Source organism: Trichoplusia ni, unplaced genomic scaffold (assembly GCF_003590095.1).
Source record: "Trichoplusia ni isolate ovarian cell line Hi5 unplaced genomic scaffold, tn1 tig00002950, whole genome shotgun sequence".
Lineage (NCBI taxonomy): Eukaryota > Metazoa > Arthropoda > Insecta > Lepidoptera > Noctuidae > Trichoplusia > Trichoplusia ni.
The window spans coordinates 329,382-344,009 of record NW_020800304.1 but is presented as its reverse complement, the minus strand read 5'-3'; the positions used below and the strand labels follow the sequence as shown (position 1 = coordinate 344,009).

The window sequence follows — 14,628 nt, the reverse complement described above, 5'->3', positions numbered from 1 at the left end:
TTTAGCAGACTTTAATCCAAATTTTGTTGAAACTACATACTAACCCCTGGCTTTTGGAAGTCTGATAATTTTCTGTTGTCAAAACTACCGAACACGATTATAATAACTGACCAAAACACGAGGGTGGATGAAATAGGAAATCAACTAAGTACCCAGATCTACGCCATATAACAATTTCAAAATATTTATTATTAGGCAAGACAGGACAAATGAATCTGTTTTTTCGTCACACTTTTGTGGCCGACTGTACACGAACACATTTTAGTCAGTGCAAGACCGGGACTATGACATGCGATTGGACGCTTACAATTGACGCTGTACAAACTATTAGCTTCAGCACACGAGACAAAAGCCTGCTTCGAAACATGGACGGACACGGTAATTAAATATGTAGAGGTATAGGTAAAATATACACCTTAGACAGAACGCGAAATTTGGACACCTGGGATCTGATTCTACTATTTACAATGGCCTATGAAAGAATGGAAGTTAAATTCTCGTAAGCATTTTTCCAGCACAATTAGAAATTCGGTACGAGGCGGAACATTCACGGTTAAAACGATGAATTTCCAATTATTGTTTTAGCCAAATGCTTAGAAGAATACTAATAGTGTTATCCAATAGTTTAAACCATTTTCCATTCATTCATCGGCCATTGTGAATAGCAGAAACTGAGCCCTGGTGTTACCTATAGTATAAATATTTCAATTACACTAGCCGCACGTCATACGCGATTTTTTAAGATTAAATATAGTCAATTTTATTTGAAATTAACCAATATATTTTGGCACATGTTAATAACCCAAAATTTTTACCATAGCGCCCAAGTTTTGACACTCAAAAGTACCAAAATATACATGTTAAAAGTAATAAGAGACTTTTTTATAAATATGTCTTAGTCGCAACTCGGAAAAACCTTTAAAATAAAAACTAAATTACTGAAACAAACTGTACGGGAACAGTATGATAAATGCCCTCGTGTGCTGACGTAAAAAGATTACAAAACAAAAAAAACTGATGTACAAAGGAGGTTTACAATAAAATAAAAAAAAAACAGATTAGTCAAAATACCTATGTGCGTATACAAACAAGTGTTAGAGGAAAAACCAATCGCTCAGGGCGTTATGTGGTGAATGGATTGTAGGAGAACAAGAATGATGTATTATTTAAAACCAACATAGATCCGTTTTAAAGAGGTTCTTTTCTTAAGGCCTTGGTTGCTATGAGAGTTTAATCTATAAATTTGCATTAGAATAATTAGTATTTCATGTATTATGGCCTCTTCATATCCAACAAAGGACAGGCTGATGATGATAATGATATCAACATGAAGAACTAAACTCAATTCCTGTGATTAGTGTTTATGTGAATCAATCACCTACATTTGGTCTTCATAATCTCTATTTTGTTTTATACCTCCTTTAAATAGAATTATGATGGTTGTAAAGTGATAAAAACGGCCTTAGTACACAATGGCCTGAATCAATTCTAATATAAAGCTTAGAGTACATGAAGACTTGCAGTATATAAAAGTACTTTTATAGTCTATATGGAGTTTGATTCCATAGTAGCAAAGTTGCTATTTCGAAACATTTATATTATGTTTGTATTTTTGTGGATTGTTCGCATTGGATGTCTCAGTGGTAAGTTATCAAGCCACTGTGTACTAACCGTTTTAGAATTGTTTTCGTCACATCCATGCCACCGCAACAAGCTCAAGCAAAAGCAAAGCGATTTGCATTAGAAGGATCGTTTCATATTGCTTCAAAACTTTAAATAATTTAGTTCAAATCACTGTTTTGGAGTCAACATTATTTTCTTGCTTATACGAAATAAACTACCTTAACGTTATTGATTCCTGTAAAATAATGCGATGAAAACGTCTTGATACTTAAAGAAGTAAAATATAATAAAATACATATTAAAGTAACAATTTAAATAAATATTGAGACCCACAAAACAGTGATATATTAATTGAAATAGTATTTTTTTTTCCTCGACACTTGCTCATATTTACAATGGACGCCACTTAGACAAAATGAAACTACTTGATAGAAAACTACGTACGCAGCACAAATACTAAAAACTTACACCTTCATATAAAAAACAATATCTGTCGTTATAGTTCAAGTATCAAGAATATACAAAAAACCTTAAACCGTACGGTTAGAAAAAAAAGAAAGAAATTAAAAACCCCAAAAACAGAATATACAATTAGAAAAGTTAAATAACAAACATTTTTACAATATTCAACCAAAAAATACCGTAAAGCCAGTTTCCCAAAGAGGGTTTTTAAGTTTTGGAAAAAAAAAACAACACGTTATTCACAGCAAAGCTTCGAAAATAACAACAGATAGTGTTACAGGGACAAAATAACACACAGTCTAGGTATGGACGAGTGCGAATATAAAAGTAAAAATAATTTTAACTAGAGCTGAATAAGGACTTAAGACAAAACGAATAAGTTTATATAGCAATTGTCTGTCTTTGCCCAGGAGGTATAGTAATTAGAGGATTTGTTCTGTCTTTGCCCTGGAGGCCTATCACCCCGTCTTTAATTAATGATGGGTGTGGAAGAGAGATGCCAATCTAAGCTGTGTATTGCGCGGTCACGATTCCTCAACTATGATAATATTACATTAAGAAGTCATGGTAGGGTCTCTGTGACGTCATTTGTCAGTATTTTTTTTATTCTATTTAACTCTTACTGACACTTTCGAATAAAACGATAAATAGTAACAGGCATAGCAATCAGATCCAACTGTTTCACACGTCATATTGTTTTTGAATAGCAAGTTAATACAATTTTTGCAGTTATATTCGCATTAGTCCACCACTAACAGTCACATACGATGATCTACTACTAAATAGGATGTTTAGCTAATATAATAAACGAACCATTCTCTTCCTTGCCGCTCCAATACGTTGACGATTTCGCCGATCCTTGCCTCGCTGCTTGCGCACAACTTTGTGTTTTAATTGTATTGTTATTAAGATCAATTTTGAATGTAAGGCCGAAAAGTTTAGCTGTTGGATTATTAAAGTTGTGGATTGTAGATGTTTTGTTAAGGACTACAGCTATCCCATTTCTACCCAGTTGTACAGTATGTTGAAGAACGAAAGGCAGGCTTACATATAAAGAAAATATTTAGCTTTTAAATAATACTTAAGTTTAGACACGTGGAAGCGTATCAGACTTGCAGCACCGTGTTTGTTATACGAAAAGTTTGGAGCCACTTTTGACCCCTTCATAAGTAACAAAACTATTTTACATAGACTTGTCATTTGAAACATTCAAATAAATTGATATGAAAAATAATTTTACCAAGTGCGAATCGATCAAATTAATCGTAAATAAATATCGCTTTAAAATTAATCAGAACAAACAATATAATAAATGCCTTTAGTACTTCAACACACTAAAACAAAACCCAATTACTACCACAAAAAAATACAGTAAAAATAATAACAAAAGTAATAATTAAAACAGAACTTTTAATAAGTTATGTACAAACACTGTACAAAGGTATCGACAAGTACAGTTATGCACCGAGTTACATTAAACCTAACAGTTAACATAAAAAGACACGTTAAATGCAGAATAAATGTACTGACAATAACTTAAATAATTAAAAACGAAAAGAAAATTAAAACGCAAATAAAAAAAAGAGATTCGTTTGTTGAATTTGCAGACCGTACACAAAAATAAATATTTATACGTATTTATGATACGTTGATAAAATATTTAATTACTGTATTAGAAATTAATTAACGTCATAGTTATTAATTGATTTAGATATTTTTTTAAATCTTTTCCTGTCATGTACGGTCTACAAATCAAACATAATAAAAAAAAACTTAATGAGATTCTACAACTGATCTACTAGAAAAACTTAAACTAAGCAATAAATAAAAGAAAAAACCCTTTTATTGTGCTGTCAATATCTTTGGTAATCGATCGGACAGATTAAAAAAAAACAGTGTGTGGTAGCAAAAAAAACGTGTCAAAAATAAAATTGATAAAAAACCTCGTTTTTGGAGTCGGTTCAAATAATAACTTCGGTATTTGTGACTTAAAATGCATACCAGTCAATATAAAACCCTTTTAGATTCGTGCTAGGCAACTCAATTTTCTTTTCTACAACTAGATCTAATTTTAAAAGGCGTTTTCCAAATATATTATTTAAGCATTAAAGCATCGCAACAAACAAGCACTTTTGAATTTACACGCGTTCTCAATTTACACTTTTTTCTTTAACTTGGCCAATCTCTCCGTCTGTTCTCTTTTGTATTGCCATTAGAGGCATATTTTTATTTTAGTGGCAGATCCAGAGGATATGAATTCGGGAATTAAGATCTCTTCCAAAAACGTCTGAATAAGTCTAAATCTTAGAATACAGACAGTAGCATACAGCGAAGGCTGGTTCAAAGTGTCGCAGGTACGACAGGGAAAAAGGATTGGGGTTCGGTCTTTGTCCAAGAGGGGGACAATATAGGCCAGACAAGAATAATAGAGACATTAGCTTCAATATAATTAAGGCCCTCGAGGCCTAAGGTCGAAGGCCTAAGGCCTTCGATTCAACTGCATTCAAACTGTACTTGAGCTGAAATTTGTAGTTAGATTACAGTTGGCCCGTCTGTCTAGAAATCTGACCTAATCAGGATAAATTTTTGAACTCATGTTAGGTTACGTTCCGTTTAGTGATGTTAAATCTAGTTCTAAAACCAAAATGCCTGGATCTCCCACTGCCCTATTCCCTTACTCTCAACCAATGAAAGAGATCACTTAGACCAACACACATACATAAAAACCGATTCGATTATAATGACTAGTTCGAACGGACGAGTTATCGATATATTTTAATTAAAATCTTTGGCAATCATAGATTTCGACTAGACTAATTATCCAAGACTAGAAAATGAATATACTTTGGCGAGATTAAATAAAATTAAGAATTGACTATGAATAAATAAAAGCTGAGTATAAAAATTGTAAACAAAATTATTTAGAATATAATTTTGAGCAGTACAATATTATATGCGTAATTCAATATCAATTTGTAATTCATTTCTGATAAATATTTCTGTTTTGTGCATTACTGTCAAAATTATTTGTTAAGATTAATTAGGAATGGTATTTTATAGCTACGAGTTCGATTATAATATGTTATAAAAACATTGTTTTTTTTTAAATAGAGCAAGTTTAAAACTTCCAAAGAAATACAAGGTGTAAGTCAGTAAAACTCTAGGTGGGCACAAATTCTAATATACCAATAATAATACCAGCTTGTATACGTCCCACTATTAGAGAAGGGTTGAGCATTGTGAGCACCACGCTAGCTCACTAAGGGCGATTTCAGATTCGAATGTTTGGAATCCAGGTTTCCACACGATGTTTTTCTTTATCGGGATGCCAGTAACTCTATTGAAAATTGAGAAAAAAAATACCCAAAAGTATATAATTGTAATGAATATCATAAACCTCGTAGCTATAGAAACCATCCCCACATTACGTATCAAACGTATATCTGGTGATATATAAGTATAGCGACACCCCATATACATGACGTCACGCCTATAAACAGTGGTATATTACGTCTCAACCACGTTCGAACTGTCATACAAGATATCAACAGCACAGTAAAGTACACAAAATACAACCAATACAATACAAAGTATACAACAAAACGAAAGAGCGCGTTAAACGCAATTAGAAAAAAACACATTAAATGCCACAGATAATACATGTTCGTTAACAAACATTATTAAAAAGAAAACGTCATTTCCGAATTTTAAAATTTCGAAAACCAATAAATATAGTTTTTTTTTTGGAATATCAAATCACAGTTCCAATTTCAACACACAATTAGAGTCCATATTCACACGTTTGTTTTTTTTAATAAAATAGTGTTGTGCAGTCCGTTCGTTTATTTCCGTTTTTTTCGTCGCGGACGACGTTGGACTTTGTGGTGGGAGCCAAGATTCCGTTGCCGATAAAAGTGCGGTAATCGACGTGAATAGAGTGACGTCACGGATAAGTTTCGTATGTGTATTGGGTGGGAATGTGCGGTAACATGTAACGAAAACAAAAAGAAATGGTGCACTAAATAAACATATTTATTTATATATAGAATTGTGCTGAAAATGTCGTTTATATATATTTTTTTTTGCACGTGCCTGTTGTAATATATTCATAGTGCTATATTGTGCCTTAAACATAGTTAAGCTACAAAGTAACATAATATACATACAGCAAAATAAGTAAGTAATCTGAAACTCATGAAAACCTAAATAAATAAATCAAAACATGAACATCACAAGCGGGGTAAGCAGACTAACTAAACCGAGAAAAAGTCTAGCAGAATCCCATTTAAATATCGTACTAAACTACTGTTGTTAACTGCTACAAGCGTGTATAACCGACTACGAAGGTAACCCACAGTTTACTTTTAGCTACTTCTAACTACATAAACCCTAGCACAATATACTCATACCGTAGCATAATATACCCAGTTAAAACTAACTCAAAACACCCTGTACGTCACTAAAGATCAACTTTTAGAGTATAAAATAATCACGGAGAGGAAGTAAATAGAGATATTAACGTTTTCTTGGTTTAAAAGGAGAATAGCATAGTCCTACTCACATTATAAACGCTAAAGTTTGTATGTATGGATGTATGTAACCTTCTGTTCCGTTTATTACTAGTGAAACAAACTGATGTAGTTGTTTATCGTGGAACTTATATTACTTGAAAACCGCCAAAATAGATAATAATCACCAACACGACAATTTTCTATCAAACTCAAAAAGCACAAGATCTCTGCTTTGAACAGACCTATACAGTTAGCTTCAGCGCGTCATAACACTATTTGACGAGACTTAAATATATATCTAGGCATTGCTTACCCCGAAAGGGACGTCAAAGACAATTTCCTCATCAATATCTTTGTTCTCAACTAATTCTACTGATACCATATAAGTGCGTATTCATAATATAAAGTGTATATATACTCACAGGAGTTGCCGGGCTGGTGCGGGGCGTCGAGTCGCGCCTGCATGTCTCTGATGTGCTGCTCTTTGCGTTTCATGTCGTGGGCGAGCGAGTCTAACCGCTGGCGGGTCTCGATTAACTCCCTGTGGTTAATGGGTGAGGTTAGAAAGGGTTGATTTGGTGTTGACGGTTAGGAAGAAAAGATAACGCCTTATAGAAACCGTGTGTCAAAATAAATGTTAGTGTTCAAGTTTTCAGGAAGTTTTGAGGAGTTTGCTTCTAGTGGACAGGTAGAGCGGGGCCCTCTAGAGCAAGTTGATTGGTTGGCTCAATTGGTGACGTATTAAATAAGTACAAAAGCATATCTTTGGCGCGCGTAAGTTGTTTTCTATGCGGAATGAAGGAGGTTATCTTTGAGAAGAAATTGTAATGTATGTATGGTATATATGGTAGTAAATAATTACATAAGAAGTAATAGGAATATCGTAAAGTAATTTCGTGTTCACATAAATGATCGACTTAATTTGAAATCAAATTAAACGGATTACTAAACAAAATTGCATCATCAGTTATTTTTTTTAAACTCAAAACCTCAAAACCTTGACGGATTTAATTCTGTTAATAACTTGGATTTACAAAACATTAATTAAAGGCAAATTAACATTAACCCAAAAAAATCATTCGATCAATCAAGATTAATTTGTTATCTTGATTTCTGTGGTCTTGTTTTGGTTTGTATGAATCAAGTTTATTTGTAAATTCCATATAAATATATATTCATATAGATATAAATTCCATGAGTTATTCCATTCACGAAAACGGACAATAATCACACACATGAGCAAATGACTGGAGAACCAATGGAATAAATAGTTTCTAACAATTGAATAAAGTTTTTAATGAAATGTATTGTTGTTAAAAAATCCTAACACAAATATAAACAAACCAATGCATTGATACAACTATTTCGAGCATGATAAATTCACATAGATCCTTTGCTTATGTTTAGCTTCATCAAGATAACGTTTTATTGATTTTTCCTGTGCTATTGACAAATGACCGTCTTTATGAAGACGGAATTTTAGTGAACTAAATGTACGTCTGAAGTCACATTTAGAGAAAACGAGAAATATGGATAGAGTTGTAATACATTGCTGGCGATGATAATAATAATGTCTTGACCGACCGACAACACAGGTCTGCCTCTCTTCCCTTACTCTCGCTTGAGAGATCAGGCTCAGAACCCACATTTTTACGTGCCTTCCAAAACACGGAAGCTGCGATATTTATTTTCAATAGTCAGTGCGTGCCTTGGGATGCACCAAACTCCAGACCTTCAACTTTACAGTCTTTCTGGTTTTCTTTACAGGCTATCAAAACTTCAAAAATGGTGATGATATATCACATATGATACAGAACAGTAACACCACAATGTAATACAACTCTTACGATATTTATCCCTCATCTAAACAAGCCTGAATACCATAAAACAGTCTTCAGCTATGGAATATGAATAGAACATGACTCAATACTTGATTGCTTTTAAAGTATTGAGTATTTTAATGTAATTGCAATTTCTTTCTTAATGAAAGTGTACATATAACGACCATGCCATTGAAACCATTAGTTTGAACTCACGCTTTGTACGGCGCAGTCAAATTGGTCAAAACACAGTAAGCTTACTTGGGTGGGTCGCGACTCGATGACGGAATGTAACTAGAGACATAATAAGCATTGTAGTTATAGTTTTTTTTAAGGATTTTGGCAGGATGCCTATGTTGAAACTTGGTGTTCTTGGATCCTGACATTAAAAATAAAATACCAATTTGTATTTAAGTGTTTTCCTGATAAAGCTTTCTGATCATTTTTAAGAGCTTTCCGTTTATCTGTCAAACTCTTACTTTTTTCTTTTGTATGTATGTATTTATGTCTTACTAAATCTAGAGTCAGAAGGAGGAGTTTAAAATCATAATTATTATTTTAGAGACCATATAATACCGTGTGAAAATACAATATTTTTCTTTGTCACGTGTCATAGGAATACAAATATTCCTACAGGAGAGCAAATGTTTTTTTTGGTAGAATCCCGGATAGCATACGTCAGCCCACGTTTCCCTTCAACCTGTATTAACATGTGCGTATAACTGCGTGCGTACCTCTGGCTGGCGAGCAGCTCTGCGCGCGTGCGGCTGAGCTCCTCGCCCACGGCCTGCTTGGCCTGTATCTCGGAGTGCAGCGAGGACTGCAGCGTGAGGATCTCCATCTTGTCCAGCTTCTGCGAGCGCCGGTTGCGCCAGCCGCCCGTGGCGCCGCGCGCGTCCGGGACCGCCGCGCCCGCCGCCGCGCCCGCGCTCGCAGGGACCACCAGCGACGAGCGGGACGCGCTCGCTGTACATACAAACATTATATGTAATGTGTTGGAACACAAAATACAGTCCGACTCTCGACCATGCCGCTACGTCAGCTCATGATTAAAGACTAGTTGGATCCAAATATCCCGATAAATATGCGTGATAAATGAACCCGACAGTCTGAGTTGGTCGATTGAATAGTTAAAAAAAACATCAAATCATTAACCTTTAAAAAACCAAAATCCATTTATTCAAGTTAGCCTACGAAGAAGCCTTTTTTAACTATCAAAGAATCATTACATAGGCAGCACCCCGAATCACCCACCCTTCAAAAGCTTTAGCTGTAAAAAAAAACGTCACCACAAACTCCACAGCATAGCATCCTGACCCAATATTGTGAAAAAGAATGAATGCATACATACTTGAATTAATTATCAAATCAAATTCTACAAAATAAGATAGTATATATCGACCATCCTTTAGGTCGGCATACCCCACGACCCCTCATATAATATACTTAATGAAATATAGACCAAGGTCAGCCAGACACCACAATCGACACTTCTCACAATAATCTCTCATTAACCAATAATAACACTTTAACGTCATAACTCACCATGTTTAAGATACTCCAATTCCTCAGTCATCTTAGTAGCGAGGGCCTGCAGGTAGCCGCGAGCCTCCTTCTCATCAGCCACCCATCGGATGATGTCGGCTATCTAATGAACAGTACAAGACAGTGGTTTAAGAAAATCATGATAGTGATATATCAACTCTATGGATGAGTACATATAGCGGTATTTCGCTGAATATTAAGTTTTGACTTGTATGTGCCAGGGAGTAGGTGCAATTTTGAGCATAAACTAATTTTGGGGCTATTTGTGGATACACTTTAATCTTGGTTGTGACTGTGCAAACATTATTAATTATAATAAACATTCAATTAAATTCTAAATATTATTTTTTTATTTTTACATTTTACACAGTACAATTTTAATAACTGTGTCGTGCGGGTTTCACAACAAGGAAAAATCACTAAGAGCCTTTACTATATCTATTTTGAAGTTACATTATGCAATAAAGGCTTCAATTTGTTGTAAAAAACATTCAAATCACACCACAAGACACTAAGACTGAAAAGTATTCACCTCGACCTATACGAGGATCGAACCCGAGCCACGTCGCGTACACTACACAAATCAACAGGATAAGCTATGAAGTAGCCATATTAGAGTAAAAGCCCGTGGACCCCAGACCTATGTTATTTTATAAAAGTTATTGTTCATTTTATTGTTCAGTTCAGTTATTATTAGCCATTGTTCTTACCTATGTTGGAGCATCTGCTGACAAAGTTTCAGCTTTTATAAAATAACGTAGGTCTGGCGTCCACGGCCTCTTAGACCAAAAGGTACAAACGACGCAACACCGCGGTGATTTTGTATCACGAAGCTCACATCTGGCGTCAGCATATTTTGTCTTTTTAAGAAACGACTCCCTTCTCCTTTCCAGAAAGGAATTTAATCCTTGTTTCGCGGTTTTCACGAACATTCAACTCACACCCGAGTATCACTCAAACTACTTAGAATATGAATAACAAGGTTGTGTAAACTTACATCACTGACCTGTGTCTCCCAGTGCTGCATGGTATCTCTCTTCGCTCTCAACTCTTCCAACTCAATCTCCATCTGTCTCCTCTCCGCTTGCCATCTTCTACCGTTTTCAGCGAGCTGGTGACAAAGAGAATTTATATTTCTACACGCTCTTAAATTTATTTTAAGTAAATTACAGTTTAATATGAATCAATCAATCAATTCGACCGATTTTGCCATGGCGACCGCTTCAGCTTCTATTTGGTATTTTGGCGTTCATACGCCCGTAGATGGCCATCTAGTTTATTAAAACCAGCTCATAAATGACCCACTTCAAGCCGATAGACTCTTCCCATCTCACGTATGTATATTTCTGGATTTTTTTGTTGAATACTAAACAAGAGTACTATACTCTTGTTTACTAATTTATCTGCATTAGGCTTGAGCATAGTTAACTAAAAAACCATGAAAACAAGAGTGTCAAGCCAGACACTGTCCTCAAATAAATTACTTGGGTCTTATTTATTCCCCCCACAGATTATCACAAAGAAAGCCTAATCTGGCAATATCAGTCGAAATATTTAAATTTCATCTTTAAGAAACAAGTTTCAATCCCTAACAAAGGTCTAGGTACGTTAATAAAGGACCTATAACTATAATAATAGTGTTAATAAAGGTATAGACTTTGTTATTCACAGCGTCGAGGTCCTTCGCCAGCTTGCGGTTCTCGTTGATGAGCATCTGTTTGTCCTCGCTGTCGCTCAGCTGTTCGAGACGACGGCTTTCTAGCTTCTCCTTCGATGTTTGCAGCTGTAAATGGAAAATGTTATAATGTGAGTAGAGGAATAAAGCGTTGTTGTTTACGTTTCGCGTGTCTCAAAGGCGGCATTATAGGCAGGGACCGGACAACCCCACTTTAGAGTTAAGCCGTTTGACAGGGTAACCCGTACACGGGGTAACTCATATCGCAGTGTTACCTTTTGTTCGAGTTACATCCTCGAAACCCAGCGAAATGGTTAACACCTTCATTATGGTAACCACGTGAAGGGGTTAACCCCTTCAATAACTTAACCCTTTGAAGTGGTTACCTTCACGAAAGGCTTTTATTCGTGTTACCCTGAATTACCCACTAAACTTGAGCTGCATACTTGCACCCTAGCGGCCCCTCATTGCTTTACTAAGACTACAGCTGATTTTCTTCTATCGCCGACGCGTCGCGCCGCGACTCGCGCCTCTCGGACAAACTACCTACGCGCGAAACGTCATATAGGTAACTAGCTGTTGCCCGCGACTTCGTCCGCGTGGTTAGAAGATATAAGTTAGGAATTTTTGAACGAAAGCCCTCGAAGATTAATATTTTTCCCCGTATTTGCCACATTTTCCATTAAATCTTCGCTCCTATTAGTTGCAGCGTAATTTTATATACCTAGCCTAAAACCTTCCTCGATTATTGGTCTATTGAACACAAAATGAGATCAAATTTTTTAGATGAAATTATTTATAATAATTTAAAAAAAAATCGAATACAAGTTTTTTTTCATTTTTTGCATTTTCTGAGAAGATTTGACGGGTGAATTTTCGATTGAAAATTAGAGTGTTTTTTTTATATTAATTCAAAATAAGGTGAAAAAATAAATATTTTTAATCAAATAAATTACAGCGTATTTGGGACACAAAAAAGTAAGTTTTCACCAAATTTCGTTACAAAAATAAATTTTTGTAAAAGATAAAAATAAAAATCCACAATCTTGGTTTTTTAGATTTTTCACATAAATTTTGAGGTTATGTGAAAAGATCTTTTTCTTTTAGAACTTTGCCATTTGACTTTTTTCGATACGAATTTTAGTTTTGCCGGAAATCGATAAAAACCGTTTTTTACTCTTTAAACGTCACTCCCACCCCCTTCCCGACCTCAGATCACCCGTAAATTATTTTTCCTTTCATTTTTATAATATTCCCCTCCTTTTCTAATGGGTTTCATCCTACTATTTTTTTTTTTGGTTTTAAAAATTATCGACCCTGGTCTACAAGTATAGACACGAAAAATATATATCACAACGTTTGAAAAGTGCGACAAGCAAAATTAAACTGTAAGATCATATCCACAATGATTTTTATTCCATGTTTACAAGTCGCTCGGTAAATGCAACAATGGCGCCGCTGGGCGGTAAGATGTCACGTGCGCTCGTGGTTATACTATTTTCAAACTAATGTCTATGATAAAGAGTGCATATTGCATTGTCTTAGGTTGGAGTGGGTTACCCTGTTACAGTGTTACAGGGTAGTAAAGGGTAACCTGTTCGGAACAGTGTTACAGTAATCCGTTCGAAGGTGTAACATATGTCATAGGGTTTTTTCTTGAAGCGCTTAAAAAAACCCCTTCAAAAACCCTTTCAATGAGTATCCGGCCGGTCCCTGATTATAGGGCAAGATAATAATTAAAAATAACATCGAATTCCGCAGTAAGCAAGTCAATGGGAAGTCTAAGAAGGGTGGAGGGAGTCACAAATACACGGATCAATACAATGTGGCACAAATACTTGAAACAAACATTCGTAGATCACACTATGTACTTGTACATAACTATTTGTCCTTTACGATGATGGAATCTGCAACGCGTCACACAAGGTGAAAATTGGAGGGAGAAGTACAACATGCCCATTTAATTTCATGTAATTCAACTAATATGTAACTTTGACTGGCCTGTTGGTCTAGTGGTGAGTGACCCTGACTGCTATACCGGAGGTCGTGGGTTCGATTCCCACCCAGAACAAATGTTTGTGTGATGAGCACGATCATTTGTTCTGTGTCTGGGTGTAATTTATCTATATTATGTATGTATTTAGAAATATATAAGTAAGTTTATCAGTTGTCTGGTTACCATAACACAAGCTCTGCTTAGCTTGGGATCAGATAACCGTGTGTGAGTTGTCCCAGGATATATATATAGGATATATTAATAACATGTGATTACAGACAAGAGATAAGACTAAACTAAACAAAAGTTAGCAATGCATTTGTTATATTTTAATTACATTTGATCCTACTAACATTATAAACGCGAGTAATTGTAAGTATGGATGAATTTTTGTTATTCTTTTATGAAAAAACATTGGAACGGAACAGACTTACAGACAGTTTATAGGCTGGATAGTTTTTACTGAAATTGTATAGTTCAGTGGGATCTTTGATTTTAGCGGGCGGAGCCGCTGGCAACAGATAGTTTATTATATTTTTGCATAAGCTTATTACCTCTCTATTGAGAACGTTACGTAAAGCGTCGCCTTCTTGCAGCTGGTCGTTAAGCGCGGCCAACTCAGCCGCGAACCGGGCCTGCTGCTGGGCTAACGATTCCTTGTACTGCATCTATATTGAAAAAATATTGTTGAATATAACGCCTTTTTGTGTGTACGATATCGTTTTATTTTTTAAGTAAGTTTTTTGTGAGAAAGTATGTGAAAATAATTACTGTTGAGAAACTTTATCTCTATTTTTTCGTTTACTGCATTTACTGGTGAGTCCAACCTTTTAGTCTTACCATTTATAAATAATAGATCTTCAGTGAATAATTTTTACATTTATATTAAACTTTTCTATAACAAACAATGGATAGATTGTGTGTAAGACGATACGGCTGCAAAGAGTGTTACTTTAAGATGAGGTCAGACAGAAAAGTATGGAAGGATAAGACATG

At 35.1% G+C, this 14,628-nt stretch overlaps 1 protein-coding gene across 7 annotated transcripts in view; it reads right to left on the bottom strand.

The window, feature by feature from the left end:
• The window catches only part of LOC113507599 (serine/threonine-protein kinase Genghis Khan), a 52,362-nt gene that overhangs the window by 17,213 nt on the left and 20,521 nt on the right, over positions 1-14,628 (bottom strand). For 3 of the 7 annotated variants that reach the window (XM_026890449.1, XM_026890454.1, XM_026890450.1), the window contains exons 21-27: positions 14,187-14,300; positions 11,619-11,744; positions 10,959-11,072; positions 9,962-10,064; positions 9,151-9,382; positions 8,678-8,710; positions 7,019-7,137 (exon numbers count right to left, since the gene is read on the bottom strand). In XM_026890449.1, coding sequence (XP_026746250.1) covers positions 7,019-7,137; positions 8,678-8,710; positions 9,151-9,382; positions 9,962-10,064; positions 10,959-11,072; positions 11,619-11,744; positions 14,187-14,300 — 841 coding nt within the window. The remainder of the gene's footprint in view (positions 1-7,018; positions 7,138-8,677; positions 8,711-9,150; positions 9,383-9,961; positions 10,065-10,958; positions 11,073-11,618; positions 11,745-14,186; positions 14,301-14,628) is intronic. The other 4 variants (XM_026890451.1, XM_026890452.1, XM_026890453.1 and 1 more) reach the window with 4 other exon arrangements.